Raw genomic sequence first — 22,936 nt, forward strand, 5'->3', positions numbered from 1 at the left:
AATACTAGCATAGACTAAAAGCTATGAATTTCCATAATATTTTGATATTAATTTTAGTTAAGTACAAAAAATTGTTTCAGTTAATTTTTGTATGTATGTATGTATGTATTTAGAGTATTATCTTTATTTGATATGACTTAACCAACATGTCATTGTTTAATTTTGTTAACTATATTGGTGTTTTGGACATGACAGAAGAGAGTAATTCAGTTTTCAGACACATTGGGAGTGATACAGTCCTGCAGAGCAGAAACTGACTTGACTTGTGATGCTAAATGTACAGTTATCAAAAACATCTTGTAAGGGGGAAATCCATTTAAAATAAATCAGTAGTTGAATGAATTTAATGTAATGTAAGCCACTGAAGCTTTTAACCAATAAACAAAGCCTTTATTTTAGTTTGTTTTATTAAAGTGTTCAAAATCCTGTGGGATGAGCTTCTTTTCCTTTCAATGAAAGAGAGATTATATATTTCTCCCCGCTTTTTCTTCTTTTTTTTTTTTTTCTAACATCTGCCAGAATGTGTTCTGGGTAATAATGACAGTGCTTCCTTTTACAGGTAGAGGGCAGACTGTCAAAATGAGAACTTTGCACATTATAAAAGGAACCACATTTTCAGTATTTAACAAGAATCGGGTCAGGTGTAACAGGTAACCATATAACAAACTTGACTGTGAATGTCACCCCCTTATTTTCAACTTGTAATGCCAACTAAGGAGCCAGTTCACTGTGTAGGCTTTTCCATTTTCATTCCTCATGACTCATCCTTGAGGTGCACATCAAATGTTCCCATTTCACTTCCTTCTGCAGACACCATAGCGTATTAAAAACACGACAAAGATGGCCCAACTCACACACTTCATTTGTGTTCATAAAAGGACCTTTTTATTTTATCGTTTCCCACAGATACACAGCGTACTGCTGTTCATTTTCCATTATTCACGTCATACAAGTCAGGAGCGGGTTAACAGTACGGTTTTACAGCTCTAATAAAGCACACAGTACTGTGTTATTGATGCAGCAGTACTTACAACAAAAAGCTTTTAGTAGGATCAGTGATGAACAGGAATAGATAGCTGAGAAAGGATTTAAAGAGGTTTAACAGCACTGTGAGCAAACACATATATAACTGCTTCCATTTCTCATGCAAATAATTGTATCATTACTACAACAAAGTAAGAGTGGAAGTGTTTTCATTTTTTTTATCCTCTCAGCGGAACTGAAGTGGACTCACACGCAGACCAATCACGTCCTTGCCGATCTCCGTCGCCTAGAAAAAGAGGAAACATTAAAAATTAGTGGGTGGGGGGGGGGGTGGTAGTTATAGCAGAGATGGGCATTTAAATAAATAAAAAGGAAAAGTGAAGGCAGCATATTTAATGATATAAAAATAGAAGCAGGAGCTTAGAAGTGGTTAATAAAATTTCTGCTACTTTGTCATGACAACCACATCTGAAGATTTGAAAAGGTTTCCACTCACTAAGCTGAAAGTGAACTTGACTGATAGTATTGCCTTTTTTCTTGCAAATCTTCAACAGATATTACTGTATTAATATTATTTATTAATAATTATTGTTATTATTATTAGCCCTTATTCCCTGACTGAAGAGAAAATACCTTCAAACAAACAATTTACCAGGTGTTCTCATTAAAGATGGTTACAGTTTCAGATCTGAGTGATCAAGAAACTTGAGCATTCAGACCAAATGTTCTCTCCTTTACTAAATGATGGTCCCTAAAATTTTATATACACATTTGTTTGGTCTACCTGTGTGACCCTGCAGATCTGGCCTTTGTAAGGGGGGCAGTAGCAGGCTCCAGACAGAGGGCACTTCTCAACGGGGCGTCCGCGGTACAGGGGAACGTAAGAGGCAGCGCACAGGTCAAATGGATTGTGGGGGTCGTAGTTCAACTGGTGGGCGTCTGTCAAGTTCTTCTCACAGGCTGCCAAAATCTTGCGAGTCTAAAGAAGGAAATATTTTTGCAAAGGAGATGATGGCAAGAGAATGACACCAGCACAATAAAGGCCATCTAATAAAGACAATTATAAAATAAAAAAATAAGTTATGAGTGATGAACAACTAACCTGCTGTGCAACATCTGGCTTGGGCCCAAGTTCGAGGAGACGTCGTGCGAAGCCTGCAGCTGTCTTAAAGTTACGCAGTTTGAAGAAGAGGTTCAAAGCTGTGCGCAACACTAACACCATGTGGACTGGCTGGAGATTACAGTGGGTGAAGTAAGCAGCCATCTGCAAGGAAAACAAACATTTTTTTGAACATTTTCATCATGCTTTGGTGATTTTTTTGTGTGAATCAGTGAAAGCTTCATTGTGTTTTTTTTTACCTCACACAACCTCTTCTGCTGTTCCAAAGTGTCTTTAGGCAGCTTCTTCCTCTCAGTCTCCATGGTCAGACCCACTATGTACTCTCTGCATATTGTAATCAGCTGCTGAGCCTAAAACACATACAACCCAGTTAAGTATCTGAGTACATATAAATGTGTATCAGCATGTCAACAAAATTAGTTTATCTGAAAGCCACAGGAGCCATGAGGATTATACAGGCAAGCTTATTAGGTCCATTACAAATGGATTTTAGAGATTAAACAGATCAGGTTCAAGGCATGCTTGTTGCTTACCTCTGCAATCTCCTGTTTGTTATCAACCACCAACAGGGGTACAGACAGAAGGATGACTCTGAAGCGCTCAACGGCGTCCTCAAATCGTCCGGCTGTGGTCAGCTGGTAGCACTGCTGCAGGCGGGAGATGAGATCAGAGAGACGCAGGCCCACAGCAGGCAGCCCCTGCTTTGCCCCACAGTCCTGAGAAGAAAATCAAAGATAAAAAAAGTCATTTTCTATTTTGTGGAATCAATTAGAAACTATGAAGAAAAGGAGCAGATATATCAATAAAAAATACATCCACCAAATAGACAGCTGTACCTTCCAGTTCCTTTGTGGGTGCCCACGCAGGCAGGGCAGGGACGGCAGCCCCAGGTAAGATGTGCGTCCTCTGGACAGAGTCTGCATGAAAAGCGACTTATAGGGGCCAAAGTCCACAACTCCAACCTGGTCGTGGAGCAGCTATGGTAGAAACAAGCAACAGTAATTAACCATTTATGCCTTCCTTTTTAAACGATGATATATGTTATCAAAGGGAACCAAAAATAAATAAACTGTGTTGGAAAACACTATGAGCGGACCCTCATTGCAGTTTCAAAGGAGCCGGCCAGGATATGATCCACTGGCAGCTGGGAATTGTTGCACCACATCTGGGTTGGACTTGTGCCCTTGGTTGGTGGGACAAAGAAGCCGTCCTCTGTTCCTCCACCTGCACCAACTGGTATATCCTGTTGATTGGTGTAAAGATAGTATAAAGTACTCAGCTTTATGTTCTTTTCACATTTAATATGAGAATTTTTCTCTCTCTCACCAGCTCTGGAGGAAGATCCAGGTCTTCCTCAACATCCCATCCTCCTCCTTCCTCTTTCCCCAATCCTTCCTCTCCTAATCCTTCCGGAGCATCCACAAAGCCATCTGTGAAGAAGAGAGGGAAAGATACACATTTAATATTTTTAGGCTCAAGCAGTACACTGAAAGTTTGAAAAAAGAAAAGAAAAAAATAGAAAATGATTTGTTAAAATCAGTTGGAATTTACCTTCATCCAGCTGAAGCTCAGCATCATCTCCCCAGCCCTCGCCTCCTGAAGTATCCATGTCCAAGTCGGCAGCCATCTGACCAGCTTTCCCTACAACAGGTGAACAACAGGTGCCCATATTAAATCCCACACGTTTCTACAATTACTTCATCTTTGAATTCCTTTAAAAAAAGCAACACTGTTGCATATTAGAAAGATATTAAAAAAAAACAAAACAAAAAAACAACCAGCTGTTTTAAAAGCAATCCAAGTCCAGGCAGAAAACTCAGCTCAGACCATGGACGTGAGTCTTTGGATATCTGGATCCAGATTGTATTGTGATATTTTCTTGAGATCATCAAAGGGATATCTCAGTTTTTCTTATTTAAATCTGGTATGTATTTGCAAAGATATGTCAAACATTATCCTATCTAGCAATGCTAAAGAATCGTTCCAAATATTCATCAGCTGATCACTTTCAGGTTGGGCCAAGTTGCACCTCTAATAAGGTTTTGCTCCATATGCAACTTTTGACTAACCTGCTAACAAACAGACAAAACCCAACCAATCACATAACCTTGTTCGGAATTAAGTATTAAGTGTCTCCATTCTTGGTTCCATTTGAACAAAGTTAACATGGATGAAACTTTAAAGTATTATGTTCCTTTTCAGTCCATCGTGGCTCTTGACTTACCCTTTGCTGCAATAGCTCCCTCAAAGAAGCCCTTTGAGACGGTGAGCAGAGGCCAGTTAGTGTCTAGAGGGTTGATGGGTGGAGGTGGCTGCAACAGCTGTGCATTAGGATCAACCTCTGGCACCTAAAAGTTACATAATAAACCATTTTTAAATTAAAATTAAGCAATAATTATGTTATTTATCAACATGAATTACTGTATTGTTAAAAAAAAATACATATTAGGTTCACTGCTTCTGCATGTTATTGTTTCCCATAATTTGTGTAGGAAGAATGTTTTGTGAACACACCGTCTCCTTTTCTGGGTCAAACGTCTCTTTTAGTGCCTCAGCCTCTTCATCCAACCCGTGTGTGGCTGCAGTCAGGTAGGCCAGAGACTCTGCAAGCATGCACACAAACAATTTTGCATGATAACTTGTCATTTTACTGCCATAAAGGCTGGCAAACAAAATACGACAGAATATGAGTGAATGTTGACAAATTAACTCACTTTGTCCACAGTTCTTCAATATTCTAACCCTTTCGCTGACGTCTCCCAGGTAGAGTGCTGCCTGGTAGTGACCGCTCATGTCCTTTCTGATCTCAGCTACACAGACAACACAGCCATTAGAAATACTGAAAGAGAACATACACACCTTTGCAACATGTAACATAAAGAATAGACATCCTCACTCACCAATCTTCATCATCTTGCGTAGCTTGGCCAAGTTACCAGTGATGAGGTAGAGGAAGGTGAGCTTGTCAAAGTTCTTGGTCCTCTGATAGCACATTTCCACGACCTGGTGGTGACCCTGCAGCAGTGCTGCCTCACCCAGACGCTCCCAGCAGCTGCGCTCATCCAGGGCTTTGGCTGCTTCCAGAGCCACCTGGAAGTACAGAGATGAGATTTTTAATTTTGCACACAGATCTCGGTCTCACTGTGATTTGATTAGAGCTCATCATGCACAAGACTTCCATCCTTATCTTAAAAAAATGATAGAATAGGTACAGCAGTCTTTGAGTACTGCTGCCAGCTCACCTCGATGTTCCCACACTCCAGAGCCAGGCTAAAGCGCGTCTTCTCATCTTTGACGAAGTGCAGTGCTACCTCGGGGTAGCCCTTCTTCTGCAGATAGGCAATGATGGACTGACCTACCAGTTTGGCATTGCGCACCATGTGGAGCACCTGAAGAGTAACAGGAATGATCTCAGAATTAGGAATCAAATGATTCCTGGCAAAAATGTAATGCTGTTTAATATGAAACTCAGATTATCACTGCACAGTTCTGGTGTTTAATCTCCTTAAATATACTCAGATTATCACTTCAAGGACACCACCCTTAAGAACCGACCTCATCATATTTGCGATTGACCAGGGCCAGTTTGAAGCGGTACTCTGTGGGGTCGATGGTGAGCACACGGGGCCTGCACTCCCTGTCCAGGCAATAAACGCTGTTGCCTCTCACGCGGGTCACATAGATGGGCAGGTCCAGGGTCCTGATGATGCCATGATCACTACAGGAACACAAAGAATATCCTAAGTTAGACATTTTACACTGAACTGATGCTTTCTAACTGTGAAAGATTTGAGCTTTTCTGTCCAGAGAATTTAAAGCATACAAACTTGTATTTGTCTTTAAAACATAAAGTTGGAGCTTTGTTTTTGCTCAAATCTCTAACTATTCTAAGTCACTGCTGTGCTTATTTTAAAAGACATGTGGGAGCACAACACTATCAAAGAAAACAAGCACTAAGGCAACATTTTAGCTCACAACTTTCTCAGTGACAGCTTATTTTGTTGAAGCTCTACAGGTCTGTGTTAAGAAGTTTCTGTCCCCAGAGACTTGTGCCTGTGGGAATAAATTAACACTGCCTTTTCTAAGCAGCACATACCCAGACGTGAGGGCGTATTTGATGTGGTTGGAAGTGGTGTAGATAAAGACTCCGCTCTCATCCCAGGCTCCACTCTTCACTCTGATGTTCTCGTGAATGTTGCACAGACTTTCCAGTTTACGGTTGCAGATCATAATTGCTGAAGGGAAGGGAAGAAAAAAAAAAAAGAGAAAAATCAGATTTAGAGCTTCCTTTGAGAACCAGCAGAGAAAACTTTCAGGTTTGAATATTTGTTGGTCAAATCTGCAGATATACATCTCATCCACTCACCGTGTTTAGCCAGCAGAGCCACGTGGCTGGTGTCTGCGCTCCACACCACGTACTTGACCTTAGAGATTTTCACGGTGGCCAGGGAGCGTTTCTGCTGCACGTCAAACAGCGTGACGCCATCGGCATCACGCAGCAGCAGTGAGCCTGTCCCGGCGTAGAAGATCTCCTCACAGCTCGGCACCTGGACTTTCTTCACAATTTCATTCTTCAGATTTTTAATCAGCAGCTGCAATGGAGAAATGAAGAAAGCACTGTGATGAATAATTATAGATTAGGACAAAAAGCAAAGTAAAAAGTTTTCTTCAAATATTTGCAGGCTTCACAAGTCACATAATGGACTCTTGATTGTTTCATTCGGAGATTAACGTGCCAGACTGCCTTTGATCGATCATTTGTAAAGAACAAATGATTTACTGATCAACACTTTCAGTTCTTTTTATAGAATTAACCAACTTTTCAAAAAATCTTTTAAAAAGGGATTTCCTATATATTTCACTGCTTTGTAAACTTTCATATGCACTTACAGAGTGCATACGGTCCAACACAGCAAATCTGTTCCTGGCCACCCAAACGGCTGTCAGACCAGAAGACCTTTTCCCCTCCGGTGCTGGAATTTAAAAAGAAAACGCAGCCTCTTGTTACTTCATTCAAGGAGATACAAACTGGAGGCATATAACATTCAATAAGTAAAGGGAAAAAAAAAACAAATGTTTTTAGAGTGTGAGAAAAAACATAATTAAACTGTTGGGTTTTTTTTTTGTTTTTTGTTTGTTTGTTTTTTTACCATCGGGGTTCTGAGAGTCACTTTCTTTGGGAATTGAGTACAGGTCATAGGTGCTGTTCTCCAGGTTGGTTGCTCTCTGCAGGAGGTAAAGAGCATTTCGATAAACAGATGCGAACCAACACACTTAACTGAGCAGTAAGAGATTAATGTGTGCGAGTGCATTTTCACTGAGAGATACTTACAGTGCAGAGCAGGACAGCATTCTCAGCGGGATTATAAGACATGCTGAACACTGGGAACTTAGACCCACTAAGTTAAGGAGAAGGTAAAACAGGTAAAATTGTTATTTTAAACTAGACAGATTTTCATTTAAAAACAAAAAACCCACGAACGACAAAAAACAAGCACTAGCCCATAATTTCTTAGACCAATTTCTTTTTGGTCTAAGAAAGGAATTCTAAGAAATTGCACTCAAAATGCTATCTCATGCACACCACACCTACCTGCGCAGCTGCATAACAGCCGTGTCTTTGCTGCTGTTGAAGTCCAGCTGGCGGAGGAAGCGATCCTTGACGTAGTAAAGCATGTTGCCATGTACGGCGTAGGCTGGACGTTCACGCTCCAGCTTGAACACAATCATACCACTGTCATGACCTTAAGGACACAAAACAAACCATTCGTCAGTGCAAATTTCACACGTACACACTGTATTTTTTCCCCTCCTCAGGAAATACATGCTAGACATTTCCTGTTATTAGGCCATGTGAACTTAAGAGAACCATTAAAATCTTCTTTTTTTATTTTATTTTCCCTGATATGCAAAGGATCAGCTTCAAAACTAACCAAACAACTACTTTGCAAATTGATGTTTGAACTGTTAATGTTCCTGTTTTGATCAGATCACTGTCAGCACTTACCTGCAGCAAACAGGTTGAGGTTTGGGTGGGCACCCAGCACCCAGAAGCGGTCGTGATCACGGCGGAAGGTCTGTACTCCGGTCCTTTTGGACATGTCCCACACCCGGATGCTCTTGTCCTCAGAGTTGGACAGAATGAGCTCCTGGCGTGGGTGGAAGATGGCACAAGACACGTTGTTGTAGTGCCCACGGCATGTATCGAGCTCCCATGCCTTGGACTCTGAACACAGGTGGGGGGAAAAACAAAAAAAAGGAGAGATAATTAAAGACAAAAAAGAAGCAGAAACATTTACAGCAGGAAACAATTAGTGAAGTAGTCAGCTTAATGAAATACCTACTTCTTGGCACATAACAGAAAAGTCAGGGGTTTTAGCTTCTGTGAACATCAACTTCTAACACTCATGTCAAGTCACTCACCATTCATCCTCCAGATCTTCACCTGCCTGTCATCAGCTCCAGACACAATGAGAGGCATGGTGGGGTGGAAGGCTGCCCAGTTGACCCCACGATCGTGACCCTGAACATAAACATAAGCTCAAGTCACACAGACAGCTGTCATAGCATGGCATCAATCTATATGAAACTAAACTGTGTTACTCTCCGTGAAGCCATTATAGTACCATTAAATAATTAATATATCACACAGAAACCATAAAATAGTACATTAAAACAAAACCCAAGCAATGTAGTTTTATTACCTATAACTGAATATTTCTGACCTTAAGTCATAATCACATACCCCTAAAAAAACAAACAAAAACAAACAAAAAAAACCAAACAACCCACAGATTCAACTGCCAGCTCGGGCTAAAAGCTGGTGTTTTCCACAGACAGAACTGCATCATGGACTTTTTTGATGATTTGAAGAAACCTCATTAATGCTAATTAATCATTAAAAAACAAACAAACAAACAAACAGGAAATCCAAACAATATGTGAGCGGAAGACTACAAACTGACATTTCCCTGTAATGAGATACCAGGAACATATGAAGGCTCCCTCACTGGTAACCTTTAAAGGCTGATTCACTCAAATGACCACAACGTTTACAAAAGCTACAAAGTTGCTTCTCACCTCGAGGACGTGCTTAACAACAGCATCAGAGGCACCAAACAAATCAACACCAGAGATGCCGCGCACCTCTGTCTCCACAGCACCTGGAGACAGGTTCTTCTTCCTCAAACCTGGAACCATCAGAGAGCACCGCGTGCAAAGGGGGGAGCCATAACCAAATTAGACAGGGCACAATAGAGGATCGGAACATGGGAAAAACAAGATACACATTATTTAGATATCAAATTTGGAGAATCATCATTGGAGAAGAGAGGCCACAAAAAGGGGGGTTTAAAAAACAGAGCGCACTTTTGTACTACTGAACACACACACAGGTTTGAAACACACCAACACAACCTCTGCTTTCTCATTGACTGCCAGCTTGAGTCTGGAAACAATCATTCCTGCAACAGTGCTTTGATTGGTTTAATTAATCATCAGATTACAGAAGAAACCGGAGTAACTTGTGATTTGGATGGATAGCAGAGCAAGGTAGCTGATTATTTCAGAGACTCAGCAAAATCAGGAAATGAAAAAAGATGGAGAAAACACAGCTTGTATTCATGATTCTTGCCTGTTAAAACAATGTGGTGAGCAGATAGTACAACAGCACAGAGAGAGATGACATGGGAAACAGAAATGACACTAGGAACCCATGTGCAGGTGTGGATGTTTCCAGGGAGAGCATGGGATAAGGAGGACACAGGGAGTGCGTGGACTTGGCTGATGGAGGTGGAGTGGGTGGTAGCTAGCATTGTAAAGGTGAGCCTCGATGGGGCGTTGAGTATCAGGACTATGAGTCTTGGAGTTTGCTTTCTTAAAGGCTCATGCACATTTCAATCACAATGTTTAAATGACGTGCAGTTAGTATAGTCTGAAATGCCACAATTACTGTTTAGGAATGAGGATGACAACAATAAGTTGCAATGACTACAGGAAATATAAACCTGTAGTATATTTCATGTTATTTTTTTAATAGTAGAGCCAGTCGTGCAAATGTCATAGGTCATATAGAAATATGGGACAGCCAGAAAGTTTAAGTGTATAAAAAAGATTAACTCTTTTTTAACCAATTAATGTTTTTTGGATGCAAAAGCAGTATGGATTTTCTATATTGTGAGTATGAGTGCAAAGTGACCCCCTTAAAGCTAAACTTTAAACTTACTATGTATTTATCATAAAAAAAATGAAAACACATGCTGCAGTTAAGTCATGTGATAGACAAGTTAGAAAAAAAAAAAAAAAAAAGTACAAATGGATGCAACCATGCTCAAGTTAAATGACATAAACCCAGGATTGGTGAATGTTAGAACTTATGCATGTTCACATGAAAGGAAATGAAAGCAAATGAGTGCAGTTAATCTAAAGACAAGAAACAGGAGAAAGAAAAATGACAAGATTTTTACAGCATGCACAGGCACAGAAACACCTCTCCAATTATCCATCCATGTGGATTTTATCCTTTCACTGTGTATCTAACCCAGAGGTGGGCAACTCCAGGCCTCGAGGGCCGGTGTCCCTGCAGGTTTTAGATGTGTCCTTGAACCAACACAGCTGATTTAAATGGCTAAATTAGCTCCTCACCATGTCCTGAAGTTCTCCAGCGGCCTGGTAACGAACTAATCATGTGATACAGGTGTGTTGACCCAAGGTGAGATCTAAAACCTGCAGGACACCGGCCCTCTGGGCCTGAAATTGCCCACCCCGATCTAACCTGTAAGGCCTTTCTCCTTTCAGAGCTTTTATTTACAGTGTTGTATTAAAATAATAAAAAAATAGCACACCATAAATTTGTTCCACTGCATCTAACTCTCTTACCATCTATCAAAAGAGAGGTGTTTCTGCAAACAGCCCACAGAGTTTTATCCTCTACAAGTTAGAGAGGAAGAAGAGGTTTAGGACTTCACTTCAGTCCTGCTCCTGTTTTCTTCCTCCTCATCTGTACCACTCTGCTCCCAACCCCTCCCCCAAAACCCAGCCCGCTGTCCTCTGGTCGGCCATCCCCAGGCCCTCACCGGAGATATCCCACACTCGCACAGTCTGGTCCAAACTGCCCGACACCACCAGGTCCTCAGATGGGTGGAACTGGGCACACATCACGTAGTGATTATGGCCAGTCAGCACACTGCAGAGAAGAAAGAAATAGGAAACATAAGAAATCAGGGCAGACCACTCATTTTCATTATTGTAAATTTTAACAATTTTCATTCTTCTGTTTATTTAAAATCTCAATTAAACATCCTAACTATGTGCAAGTTGTGAGAAACAACAGTTTAAACTTTACACAGTGTCTTACCAGACACACGTCCTGGACTGCCAGTTCCAAATGCGAATCGTCTGATCATCTGAAGCACTCAGAATCCAGGGGTACTCCTACAGGCAAGGTGACAATTAATGTAATAACTTAAGTCTAAATTGTTCTAACATAAAATACAAAAACACCCAAAAACAGAAAGAAGTACTAATCCAGTGGGGTGACAATATAAAGGAAAACCCCTTAAAGACAAAGTGTTTACCATAATATGTAGTACTGTACTGAATCCCAGCTTTAGTGTTGTTTACATTTGTACAGTGCTCCACCATCACAAATACAACTAATGATTTCTATCTTGGACTTGGAGACAACATATCTTAAATGATGGGCTAAGATCTGGTGACTGGAAAAGCCATAACATACAAGTTGCATAATTTAATCTAATCCAGATTGGTGGAGGCCATTCTGGAAGAGAGCACTTCACAGCATAAAAGGTGATAATTTTGTATACCTCCATTGATTTGGACAAGTAGTTCAAAATATGAGAGTCACTGTGGGAGTCAAAGGTTCAAGGTTTTCCTATAATTTGTCACTTGTCCATTTTCTATGTTAAAACGGCAGGACAACTCACATGGTGAAAGAAGGTGGTTCTGATGTAGTCAAGATGCCCAAGGAGGGTGAAGAGACAGCGCCTCAGCTTGTAGTTCCACACCTGTACACAACAAGAATATTTACTCAGCTCTCACCTAGGTTTCATATTACAGTAGTGCATTAAGACATGGCAGCACCTTTGACGTTTAGGCAAAATATTAGAAATCCTGAGTATGAGATACTGCCTCAAACCAAATAAATACAAAAATAAGCACTTGAACAACATTTATCCAGCTTCATGACATTTAATGAGAGTCTTGATGCCACAGCAGTCCCACCTTGATTTTGTAGTCATCTCCTCCAGACACAAACAGTGGCTGCTGCTTGTGGAAATCAATCCCTCTTACAGGCCCTGATGTGAGATACCACATTAAAATCACACCTCATTTCCATTAATAACACAGTTTGTAAGCTAAAGCAGCGTACTCCAGCTAAAACACCGTCTTACCGTCATGCTCATCGAATTTGTCAATAAGTGTACACATCCGATAGTCCCACAGCTGGATGACTCCGTTGTGCAAACTTGCAAGAACCCACGGCCGTTTGGGATGGAAGCTCAGGCCTGAAATGTAAAACAGCTCATCAGAGCTCTTACAGAAGAGGCTATTACACTTCAGACGACCAGCATCATCCTAATTTACAGCGGCTTTTTAAACATGCAAAGTGATGTTAGCCGGACAGCTAATTTACAGCGGCTTTTTAAACATGCAAAGTGATGTTAGCCGGACAGCTAAGGACACGTACAACTACTGTCCATTTATCGCTACATCTGAATAAGACATAATAAAGACAAAGTAGTTACAGACAGTCGGAGAAAAAATCTATTTAAAAACAAGAATAAAGAGAGAATTCTGGCTGAATAATCAACCGAGGACGATAACGTCAACTAGCTAACGTTAGCTTCTTTGCTAATAAGTAGCTAGCAGACTCTTACCTTTGACACGGGCCGACTTCGTTTCAAATTTTGTTAACATCGTTACTGGTGAACCGCAAAGCTCTTCTTTTTAATGCTGAGACAAAACTCAGTCAGAGCAAATAATTAAAAAGGACGAAACTTTGCAGATTGGTTGAATCAAGCAGCCTGACCACCTTCGCCCATTTAGTTGATTCTCCTTTTTCCTGACACGTAGTCCGTTTTGTCTTCCGGTTTTGAACAATAAAGTTTTGCGACGAAAATCTGACGCAGAAAGTTCCACGGCAGCGGCGCGTAGAAATGTAACCCATAGACAAGACATCCGCGACTAAATGCCGTCATAAAAAATCTAATCTGTAAATTGCTAAGCACTTCCTAGACGTACGAAATAAGTATACGGACTCGGATAAAGAGTCATTAGCTTCTTTAATAAAGCGGTAAAAATCTAAGAGACAAAGAGGTTATTCTTTAAAATGTCAATGTCATGAACTCGCAAATTGTATGAGATTAAAGTGACAAATTTACAATTAAAAGAACTTAATACGTATTGATCAATACATTGATTTGTTTTCTTCCTAAACAATTATAAAATTCCTTATTTCTAAAACCGACTGCAAGTAATAATTTGATGACGTCATCTGCTGCAGACACGATACGTGGCACGCGGGGGCGCCTGTAGTGTGAAGTAATGCATTTCCACTGGATTACAAAAAAAACCCCAAAAAGCAAAAAAAAAAAAAAAAAAAAAAAATCAATAATCTAGGATTGCTACGAAAAGAAAGTGGACTTCTACACATTTTTTTCCTTTTTAAACGTCTCAAAATACAGTTGTGATCAGAAGTTTACACACACTTATTCATAGGCATGAATATCGTGATAATTTGGGGCTTTTAGTGATTTCTTCGACCTGTTCTTTTTCCAGGTTTGGCTGATAGGACATCATACATCTTTAATGACTTTAAAAAACAGTCAGAATAATTCTTACTGGATATTTGACAACTCTTATTGTCAGACTTGGTAGAATTCATTTATAGTGGCTGGTTTCATAATCATAGTCTACAGATTTTGAGGTCAGGGCTTTGAGAAGGCCATTCCACTGTCCTGTTGGAAGATCCAACCATGTTTCAAGTTTCAAATGTGTAGCTGTTGATTTGAGGTAACATTAAAGAATTTAGAAGTAATTCTCTTTCTTCATTTTCATGGTATGAGTACCATACCATTAGCAGCAAAAAGCCCCAGAATATGATACTATGATACTACTTTTGTCATGTTAAAGACATTGTGAAAGAAGCCATTAAAAGCCCCAAATTACAGTGACATGTTCAAAATGAGTGTATATGAATTTATTATTTATTAATTATTTATTACTTGAGGATTTAAATTTGAAAAATCCTTTTACTTCATTTACTGCAGAATTTCTCCAGTAATGCAGCATATTTTATAAAAGGACCACAGCTTTAGGATCATGACTACCGCATACACGAACTGAAGTGCAGTAAGCTTACAGTAAAACCTGTCTCTGAATGCAGTTGATTATGACACAATATTTCTACTCATGTTCCATAAGCAGTATGAAAGAAATGACAAAAATCACACCGGGAACAATTGCAGTATATCATTAGTTTTATTTTATATATTTACAGAAGAATAGTGTCAAAAAGGTTTTATTATCATCATTCTTTTTATTATTTTTAACGGTGCTGTGGGAAACATTTGCATCGGCCCTGAGAGTTGAGTCCCACCCCACACTGGGATGAAACCACAGGTCTCTGTGAACCTCTGCAGCAGAACTCCCCTCAGCTGATGTAAATCGCATCTCTTCTCAGCACATGGCTGACTGATTCCTTTCACAGAACCCTTTATTATACAGTCACTGATGGGCTGGTGCTCGTGTGATATCTAGATCTCTCTCTACAGTTACAGAAGTCAACTGTTGTCCGCTACACAAACCCGACAGCCACTGCCAGAAAGTGCCAACATCAGGTTGTTGATGTCTTACCCAATAGCGCATCTCCATGATTTAGTCACCTCTTTCTCTCTCCCTTTTATGTAACACAATGTGATGTTTACTACACTGTCTGTCGCCTTCTCTGGAACAAACATGACGCACTTTTATAGGGTTTATTTTCATGCCCTCAGGTGATTATTGTTCCCCAGCGGGAACCCCATACCAAAGGAAAACACCATTTTGCACATTGAAAACACTGGGAATCACAGGGAAGCACTTTGCACAGTAACTCTACACTATAATGATCACTTCAACCACAGCAAAGGCATCCAGGAATCATCAATCACTTCAAATCAATATTTTGGAATGAGGAATAGCGAATGGTCTTATTAAATTAGCTGGCTTAGTTTTAAGAGGTAAAGGAAATCTCTTATGAGAGCTCCACTCCTCTTTAGTTGTTTTAGTCTTTTAAATAACTAACAAATGTACACATTTTTCATAGTTTTCTAGCATGTTAACCATAAACTTTCTAAATTAAAGCTTTTATCTTAAGTGAAATGTTAGAAAACAATCACTTGGTGCCAACTAGGGATGTTATTGCAAATTCACACCATTTTAAAGCCGATCGTAGCTGAATAATAGATGAAATTTCACGTTCTAATGAAACCTAAAAACAACAACTTAAAGTCACTTTGAAAAGGCACCGTTTATACCCGTGAAGTGCTTTGATGTAAATTACCATAAGGTTGAACAGTATGTAAAAACAACACTGAGAAGGCCAGTGGTATTTTCTTCTTACAGAAACTCTGCTAAAATTAAAGAGTGAAGGAATTGTGGCAGCTGCTAATGAAAAGATGTCCAAATGTTCTTAGTTGTACCTTCTGTGATTTTTATGGAGAAGAATGTGTGTTTGTTGTTTGTGATTCCTTATGTTGCTTCTGTTTCCACACACTTTACTCTTTAGGGGGGAGAGCAGTGATGACGGATTAGTCACACTCCTGCCTGACATTTGCTTCTCATTCTGTCCCTCTCCCCCGCTGCTGACACACACAGTGACCCTTCGGCTCAAGTGCTTCAGATGGACACCACCACTCCCCTCATCACATGATGGAGCACTGCTCGGCTGACCCGGCCCCGGGGCCCCCAGGAAGATTGAGAGAGTCCATGTCAAAGTTAAAGCCAGGAGGCTGGAGAGGAAGAAAAAAAAAGAGGAAGAAGCCTATAAATATTTGTGCTCATTTCAAATCACATAAAATTCAGATTAAAACATCAACCGCAGTTCTGTTATGAAAGGGACAATCAAATGACAGCACATTTTCTTTCCCTGAAATCTTAGTGAGGTCAAACACACAATGGTGTTTTTACTTACCGCATCACCTGCTAGCTCTTTAGGTGGTTGTCCAAGGTCTTGCAGCTGTTGGTAAAAGAAACAGGATGAGTTACCAGTTTCACTCTACACATAAACTGCTTTTTTATGAGATAAGAGATAGTGCTGCATCACCTTTTGCATCAGGTCCATGATCCTCTCAAATGTGCTCTCTTTATCTGCTGCACCCTCTCCCTCTCTCTCAAAGAGCTTACAGATGTCTCCCATGATTTTGGCCTGCTGCTCATAGCGCTGGTAATCCTCTGGACTAAGGCTCGGTTTGTTGGTTTCCAGCCACTCTGGGTACTGCAAGAATGAAGTAGAGTTAATACAAATACTGAATGGGACACTGCAGAATATAATGTCTGCTATAAAACCAAAGGCACACCTTAGTAGTGATTTCCTTCAGAGATGGATAAAGAACCTCCTTAGAGAGAAGATTCTGCATGATAGACTGCATGATGGGCAGGATGTTTCCATCATCACCACCTCCTTCACCCTCCTCCAACCCTAGGCCTTCTAGTGCTTTGACAAGATCATCTCCAGCTAGTCCCGAAGACTGCAAAAAAACAATCAGACTATGAAGTTGCTCTCATTTGCAAAACCTTCATTATATTTGCTCAATTTCAGCTTGACCCACCTTCAGGTTGTCTGCATTTTTGGCCAGCCCCTGAAGGGTTTCTTTTAGACAGCAAGTGAATTCTTGTTGGGAGGCAGTGTCAGTACCTGCTCAGAATAAACAGAGTATTTTGTGTAAACTAACAAGCCAAAATAGGCAGAAGACTAGAAGTAAACTATAGTCAACACAAGCCTATATCTTACCAACTTTTCCCGCAGCCTCTGATAGCTTTTGAAAGTGTTGGAGAAGCTCCGGCTCCTCCTGAGCCAGCTCCGTCATGGCCTTCTCCCACTCCTCCTTAGCTTGGGCAGCCATGTCCCCTTCAAAGAGAGTCTCGAAGAGCTTACAGTCCTCTAGCAAAGGGGGCTGAGACAGGCAAAGAAGAGAAAACAAACAAAATCCCTTATATAGAAATAAGGAAAAACAGAGGAAGATGTTCTTCTTTTCAGTGCATCTGAATTGAAACAGTTTTGTTTTTTTATTCTAGACCCGACTCTAGCTTACAATGTTTTAAACTTGACATAAACCTGCAGCAGTCTTGCTTCCTAATAGTAAAAGAACCAACATTTGAAAGCTCAAAACTAAAATAACACTGACACTTTCTAGTTGCAGTTTTGGATAGAAAATTAACAGAAAAAGACAAAAGCACTGCTTTATCAGTCAAATATTGCCATCTGCAAATACTGATATTTACTGATATCAGGAAATAAGAAAGTTGCGATGTTTATCTGTTGTGTGACTTCAGTTTTTTGGTGGTGAAATGTTAAAAAAGTGATGAAGGACTGAAAAGACTTCAAATTGTGTCAGTTATTTCTTAAAATCAACATGTCCTAGATTCCCTAACATTAGGGGTAATAAATTAAAAAAAAAAGAAAATGTATTGGTATTCACTATAAGCCAAACTTTTATTTAAAAATTTGCCACCGTGACACCACCATGGTTAGACTCAACTCTGATGGAGATGAGACAGCGTACAGGACGGATGTAGAGAACTTGTCCCTCTGGTGCTTAGAAAATAACCTGAAGCTGAACGTCCTTAAATCAAAAGAACTCATAATGGACTTCAGGAGGCACAGACAGGTCCATTCCCCTCTCATTAGAAATGGAGAACGAGTGGAATCTGTCTCCACCTTCCGGTTTCTGGGCACCCACATCTCAGCTGATCTCACCTGGACCCACAACACCATCGCCCCGGTAATGTCCTGAGGCAGAATAATTTGAACCGGAAGCTGCTGCTGGCCTTCCATTCCATTCTAAATATTATATTCTATTCTAAATTATTTCGCAAGCACCTTTTGTGCACCACTGCTGGCTGAGGACGAAGCGGCTGCAGGGTCGGGGGCTGGAGGGGCGGGCGCCTTGTCAAAATCATCCAACGCACCTGAAAGAAAGCGATGATATTAGAACCAATTCACTCAAAATGCTTTTAATGGTTTCATACTCACTGACAAATAATTATCCAGTTATTCTATTGCTATGGGATAACTGGATAACATATAATGCTGCAGCAATTTTTCTGAACTTTAAAATAGTCATTCTTGTTTTTAATCAACTCATTCTGTGTTCAAAATTTAAAAAAAAATTCATTATCAAAGAAATGAGCAAAAACATAATATATTCACATTTTAAAACACGAAAGCAGTGACTTTTTTTTTTTTTAAACTAACCAATTAATCAACAATCACTTCATTCTTCAAACACCAATTCTGGCCTTTAATTAGGAAAACAACAACCTGCTAAAGTTTAAACTGAGCATAAGAGTGGCAAAGACAGGTTATTTAAATAACTTAGAATATGGAATGGTTGTTCTGAAACTGCTGATTTACTGGGCTGTTCCCACACAACCATCACTGGGGTTTACAGAGAATGGTGTGAAAAGAGAAAAGATCCAGTGAGCAGCAGTTCTCTGGGTGAAAATGTCATGTTGATGTCAGAGGTCAGAGAATAGCCAGGAAGCTTCGAGCTGACAGGAAGGCAACATTAACTTAAATAACCACTCAATGCAACCAGTCAACATACAAAATATGCAAAATACATCAAACTTTGAAGTACATGGGCTATAGGGGCATAAGACAACGCCAGGTGAAATTCCTGCCAACGAAGAACTAATTTGAACATTAGAAGATTAGAAAAGGTTTGACTGGTCTGATGAGTCTTGATTTCTGCTGGAACATTTGGATGGAAGGGTCAGAATTTGGTGTACATAACACAATAATATGTTGTCTTATATAAGACAAATGATGACTTTAAACTGAAGGAAAAACATATAAAGCGGTTTGAAGATTTTTAGCCCTTTTCTGATTGTTTTATTATTGTTATGAATGTCTTTTATATTGAAAACCTACTGTTGAGAAAGTAAAACTGTAGATGATTTAGCCTTTATACATATTTGGAAAAATAAAACTGTTTAAATCCTAAGCTGGGTTGTTTTGAAAATTTGCCTTGAACAAAATATGTAGTTAAGGAAACTGACTCCGTGTTCTGTGCAGATACACGATGAAGGGCACAAACTGAACCCGGATAAAGTTATCTGACAGCAGAGACATTAAGCGATTCGTGCTGACGTTTCTTCTTGGACATTACTCCTGCAGACCCCGGCAGGAGCACCTGACGTTGAGCTAAGCCCTGACACGATGAAAGCACAACAACAACAAAAAAAAAGGACACAGCGACACCACGAAGCTGCACAAAAACCCCACTGCTGTGTTCAGAAATACACACACTGATAAAATATTAATGCCGACTCTTACTGTCCAATAATTCTTCCAGCTCTGCATCGTGCCCATCGGACGACCCTCCTGGTCCTGACGCCATGATGTTGCCTTCACCAACCCAGCGCGGAAACTGCCGCTTCTGCTGTAAAAATGTCGCAAACACCTCTACGTCACTCCTCCGAGTGAGCGCCGCCTCGTGGCCGGTTAAATAGTTTACTCTGGAGCAAAGTGTTGTTTAGTGTTCTGGAAAACACGCACACAAAAGCACAAATGTTTACATGATACTTCCTGTATTTTATTTGTGTTTGTATTAGAATTTATTAGAGTTTTTAAATGTTTTCTATTTAATTGTGTTCCCCTCCTTTTTGTCATTATCCCATCTTCACCTCATTGATCTTATTTGTCCATTGATCTTACAATGGACAAATTCTGTATCTGTAAATGTATACTCATTGATAAGAAACCACACTGATCTGTACATTTAGTCAGTTTAAAACTCGCACATATTAAACTACAGTTGTTTTATTTGAGAGTTCTGATAGAGAAGTATAGAGAAGATTAGAAGGACTTGGACTGTGAATCTAGCCAAAGTGTGTGATAGAATGAAGTCAGGAGTGGCAGAGAAGTGTGAGGGCGGTGCGGGACACGTGTGAGGACAGTGAGACAGTGGTGATGTATGCAGTTTAATTGATAGATGGGTTCAAGGTGGACAGGTTGGCAGATGAGGTCAGCCTGGAGTCTCTGTGGACGTCGACGTTGGTGGCTCATATTGTGATCTATATTGAGAGCAGGCAGCAGGTGGAAGAGAGCCTGGAGAGATGGAGGTTTGCAATGGAAAGAAGAAGAATGAAAATACGTAAAAGGCAAGATAGATTACATGTGTTTGAATGAGAGGGAGACAGGTGTAAGAGTGAAGCTGCAAGAAGCGGTGATAGTAAAGGTAGTTGATTTTAAATACGTTGCGTAAACCATCCAAAGTAATGGATGGTGCACACGAGAGGTGAAGAAGAGAGTGCAGGCAGAGAGGAGTGGGTGCAGCCAAGTATCAGGGGTGATGTATGATAGAAGGCCAGCAGCCAGAGTGAAATACAATTTTAAGGCTTACAAGATGACCTGCTATGATGACATCTTAGAGATCATGGCGCCATCACTGGAAATGGTTACATCAGAGGGGCAGCTCAGGTTGAATGGCTTGGAGACAAAGTTAGTAAGGAAAGGCTGAAATGGCTGGATCATGCAAAGAAGATGGATAGTAGATATACTGATATGCATACATTTGACAAAGGGTGTTGAAGATGGAGCTGCCAGACAGAAAGATTTATCAAGACATCACATATTTGCAAAAATGCTCCGAAGTTTTTGGAGACGTCCATTTTTTGTCATGCTTTGTGGCAGCTTTTGAACATCTGTGACATCTATTAATGTCAAATCTAGCCTTTATTTAACAACATAAGCAAACTCTATGTTACAATAATTGCACAGCCATTAAGGATCAAATCAGTTTCTGAAAAATGTTCTGTTTTTTCTCCCTCTGCTTGCATCTTACTGTCTTTGAGGCTCGGGACCAGCACTCCTGTTGTTGGACAGAAAGACATCAGTAAGTATTTTGGTTTTCCAATATATTAGCAACTGTCAGTGACATTTATATTAATCAGGCTGAACTTTAATCATACTTTAGATCAGCCTGTTTTACTTATTGTTTTATTTGTCCTGTGGTTTGGGGAAGTTGTTTCTTTACTGATCTTTTCCTGTCTTCTGTTATTAGACTTGAGATATGGCTGCACGATGCTGTTGCTGGTGACTCCAGTTAATTCTACAAGACATGCTGTGTAAGTAAACAAACAACAGTTTGGTCTGCATTTCTTGAAAGATCACATCCCCCAAACTTAGTTTAGAGGGTCTACACTGTATATAGTGAAGTCTGCAAGTTTTCTAACAGCAAAATTTGTTTTGTTCCCAAATCATTTTGCACATCATTAGAATGAAAGTTATTGGCCATGTTTGCATAGCCCTTTTTAAAATGATGCTTTCATGACATTATTGTATGTTGGGTGGGGGTCAGGGCTATCCAGACTGACAATTGGGACATTGAATGTCACCTCTCCGCTGGGGAGGGAGCCTGAGATTGTGTAAATTGGAGTCTGTTTTATACCAAATGCAGAAAAAAATGTTTTAAGAAAGCAATTAAGTTCATGTTCATGTTTGTTTTGTTTTTGTTCCAATATGATTGTTTGCTTGCAGGACACCAGGAGAGATGAGTCCTCCGTCACAGATGGTGTGGTCAGTGAAGATGGTCGCCTGCAGGTTCAAGCTCATTGCATCTCCAACGCACATCCACTGCCACTGTACTTAAGGGAAGTTAAAGACTTTCTTCTGCACCTACATTTGGATCACCTCGATCCATGATAGTCATTCAGGCAGTAATGCCTGGACTGGAAACAAGCCATCCTTAAAACATTACAACATTCCAGCTCCTGTGTTGGAATGAAAAACAAATGTGTTGTTTAAATTAGAGATTGCACTTGTGACAGAACAACAAATATTTTATTTTGATTTTATAAGTAAGTACAAAACAAACTTGAGGTAGGCCTAAACTTATTTTCAGAATAATTAGATCTGAGAATGTGTTTCATTGTAAGATTATAACAGTGATGGCAATATAATTGTTTGTTGTTCAGCAGAACAGTGTCCAGTATGTTGGCTGTTATACTTTGTTGTGTTTGAAAATAAAAGTTGGGCTGATTTTTAACATCATTACAAAAAGTGTTGTTAATTATTTTTAATCATATTCAGGTTACCACAAATTGTTTTTTCATTTAGTTGAACTTGAAATGTTTGTCAGTAGGTAAACAATTAAAATTGTACAGTCAGAAATATCAAGTTATTCTTAATACTGCAGACTTGCAATGTATAAGTTGTCCTAACAGTCATCTTAAGTAAGCTTTACTTAGTTTTTTTGAGGCAACGAGTTTCCTCAATTTTTTTGAGTTCTGGGAATTAATTAGATTTTACAGTGTAGCCCCACAGGCCTTAATTGTTGAAATGTGAACGATTTAAATAAGTCAAATCAGTCTTGTATAAATGCCTATGTGATACCAGAGGTCGGGGGTTTCCTTTTTCTATTTTCAGGAAACGTCTCAGTTTTACAGTCCATACAAATAAATATGGTTGTCGGGGTGTCGTTGCTAAGCAACAGCATGAAAAAATATACTCCGAGTGTAAAGATTCAGAGGGAAGCGCTGACAAATGTTTAGCACATCCGGCCCGTAGCGATAGTAACGCTGATGGAGATGACAACATTGACTGTT

At 39.9% G+C, this 22,936-nt stretch overlaps 2 protein-coding genes across 2 annotated transcripts; both read right to left on the reverse strand.

Annotated features, from left to right (window-relative positions):
* Window positions 1–862: 862 nt before the first annotated feature.
* On the reverse strand, window positions 863–13,209 carry copa (COPI coat complex subunit alpha). Its single transcript, XM_085253846.1, has 30 exons — window positions 13,003–13,209; window positions 12,517–12,630; window positions 12,347–12,420; window positions 12,049–12,129; window positions 11,460–11,536; window positions 11,179–11,288; window positions 9,185–9,294; window positions 8,528–8,627; window positions 8,112–8,330; window positions 7,698–7,848; window positions 7,437–7,503; window positions 7,255–7,330; window positions 6,995–7,077; window positions 6,471–6,696; window positions 6,201–6,339; window positions 5,660–5,822; window positions 5,347–5,493; window positions 5,005–5,194; window positions 4,819–4,914; window positions 4,619–4,707; window positions 4,329–4,452; window positions 3,656–3,745; window positions 3,431–3,534; window positions 3,201–3,347; window positions 2,941–3,081; window positions 2,638–2,820; window positions 2,344–2,454; window positions 2,087–2,248; window positions 1,769–1,963; window positions 863–1,270 (listed from the first exon to the last, which is right to left on the reverse strand). Exons 1-30 carry the CDS (start codon window positions 13,040–13,042, stop codon window positions 1,211–1,213), a joined length of 3,669 nt encoding a protein of 1,222 aa, XP_085109972.1. The 5' UTR covers window positions 13,043–13,209; the 3' UTR covers window positions 863–1,210.
* A 1,377-nt stretch (window positions 13,210–14,586) lies between these two features.
* pex19 (peroxisomal biogenesis factor 19) lies at window positions 14,587–19,792 on the reverse strand. The gene is made up of 8 exons (XM_085254907.1): window positions 19,665–19,792; window positions 18,207–18,295; window positions 17,118–17,280; window positions 16,936–17,021; window positions 16,684–16,854; window positions 16,431–16,601; window positions 16,299–16,343; window positions 14,587–16,116 (listed from the first exon to the last, which is right to left on the reverse strand). The coding sequence occupies exons 1-8, from the start codon at window positions 19,726–19,728 to the stop codon at window positions 16,030–16,032; spliced, it is 876 nt and encodes a 291-aa protein (XP_085111033.1). The 5' UTR covers window positions 19,729–19,792; the 3' UTR covers window positions 14,587–16,029.
* Window positions 19,793–22,936: the final 3,144 nt, after the last annotated feature.

Source organism: Mchenga conophoros, linkage group LG18 (assembly GCF_057382185.1).
Source record: "Mchenga conophoros isolate Kocher_MC1m ecotype Shallow Benthic linkage group LG18, M_conophoros_male_GT1.1, whole genome shotgun sequence".
In the NCBI taxonomy this organism is placed as follows: Eukaryota; Metazoa; Chordata; class Actinopteri; order Cichliformes; family Cichlidae; genus Mchenga; species Mchenga conophoros.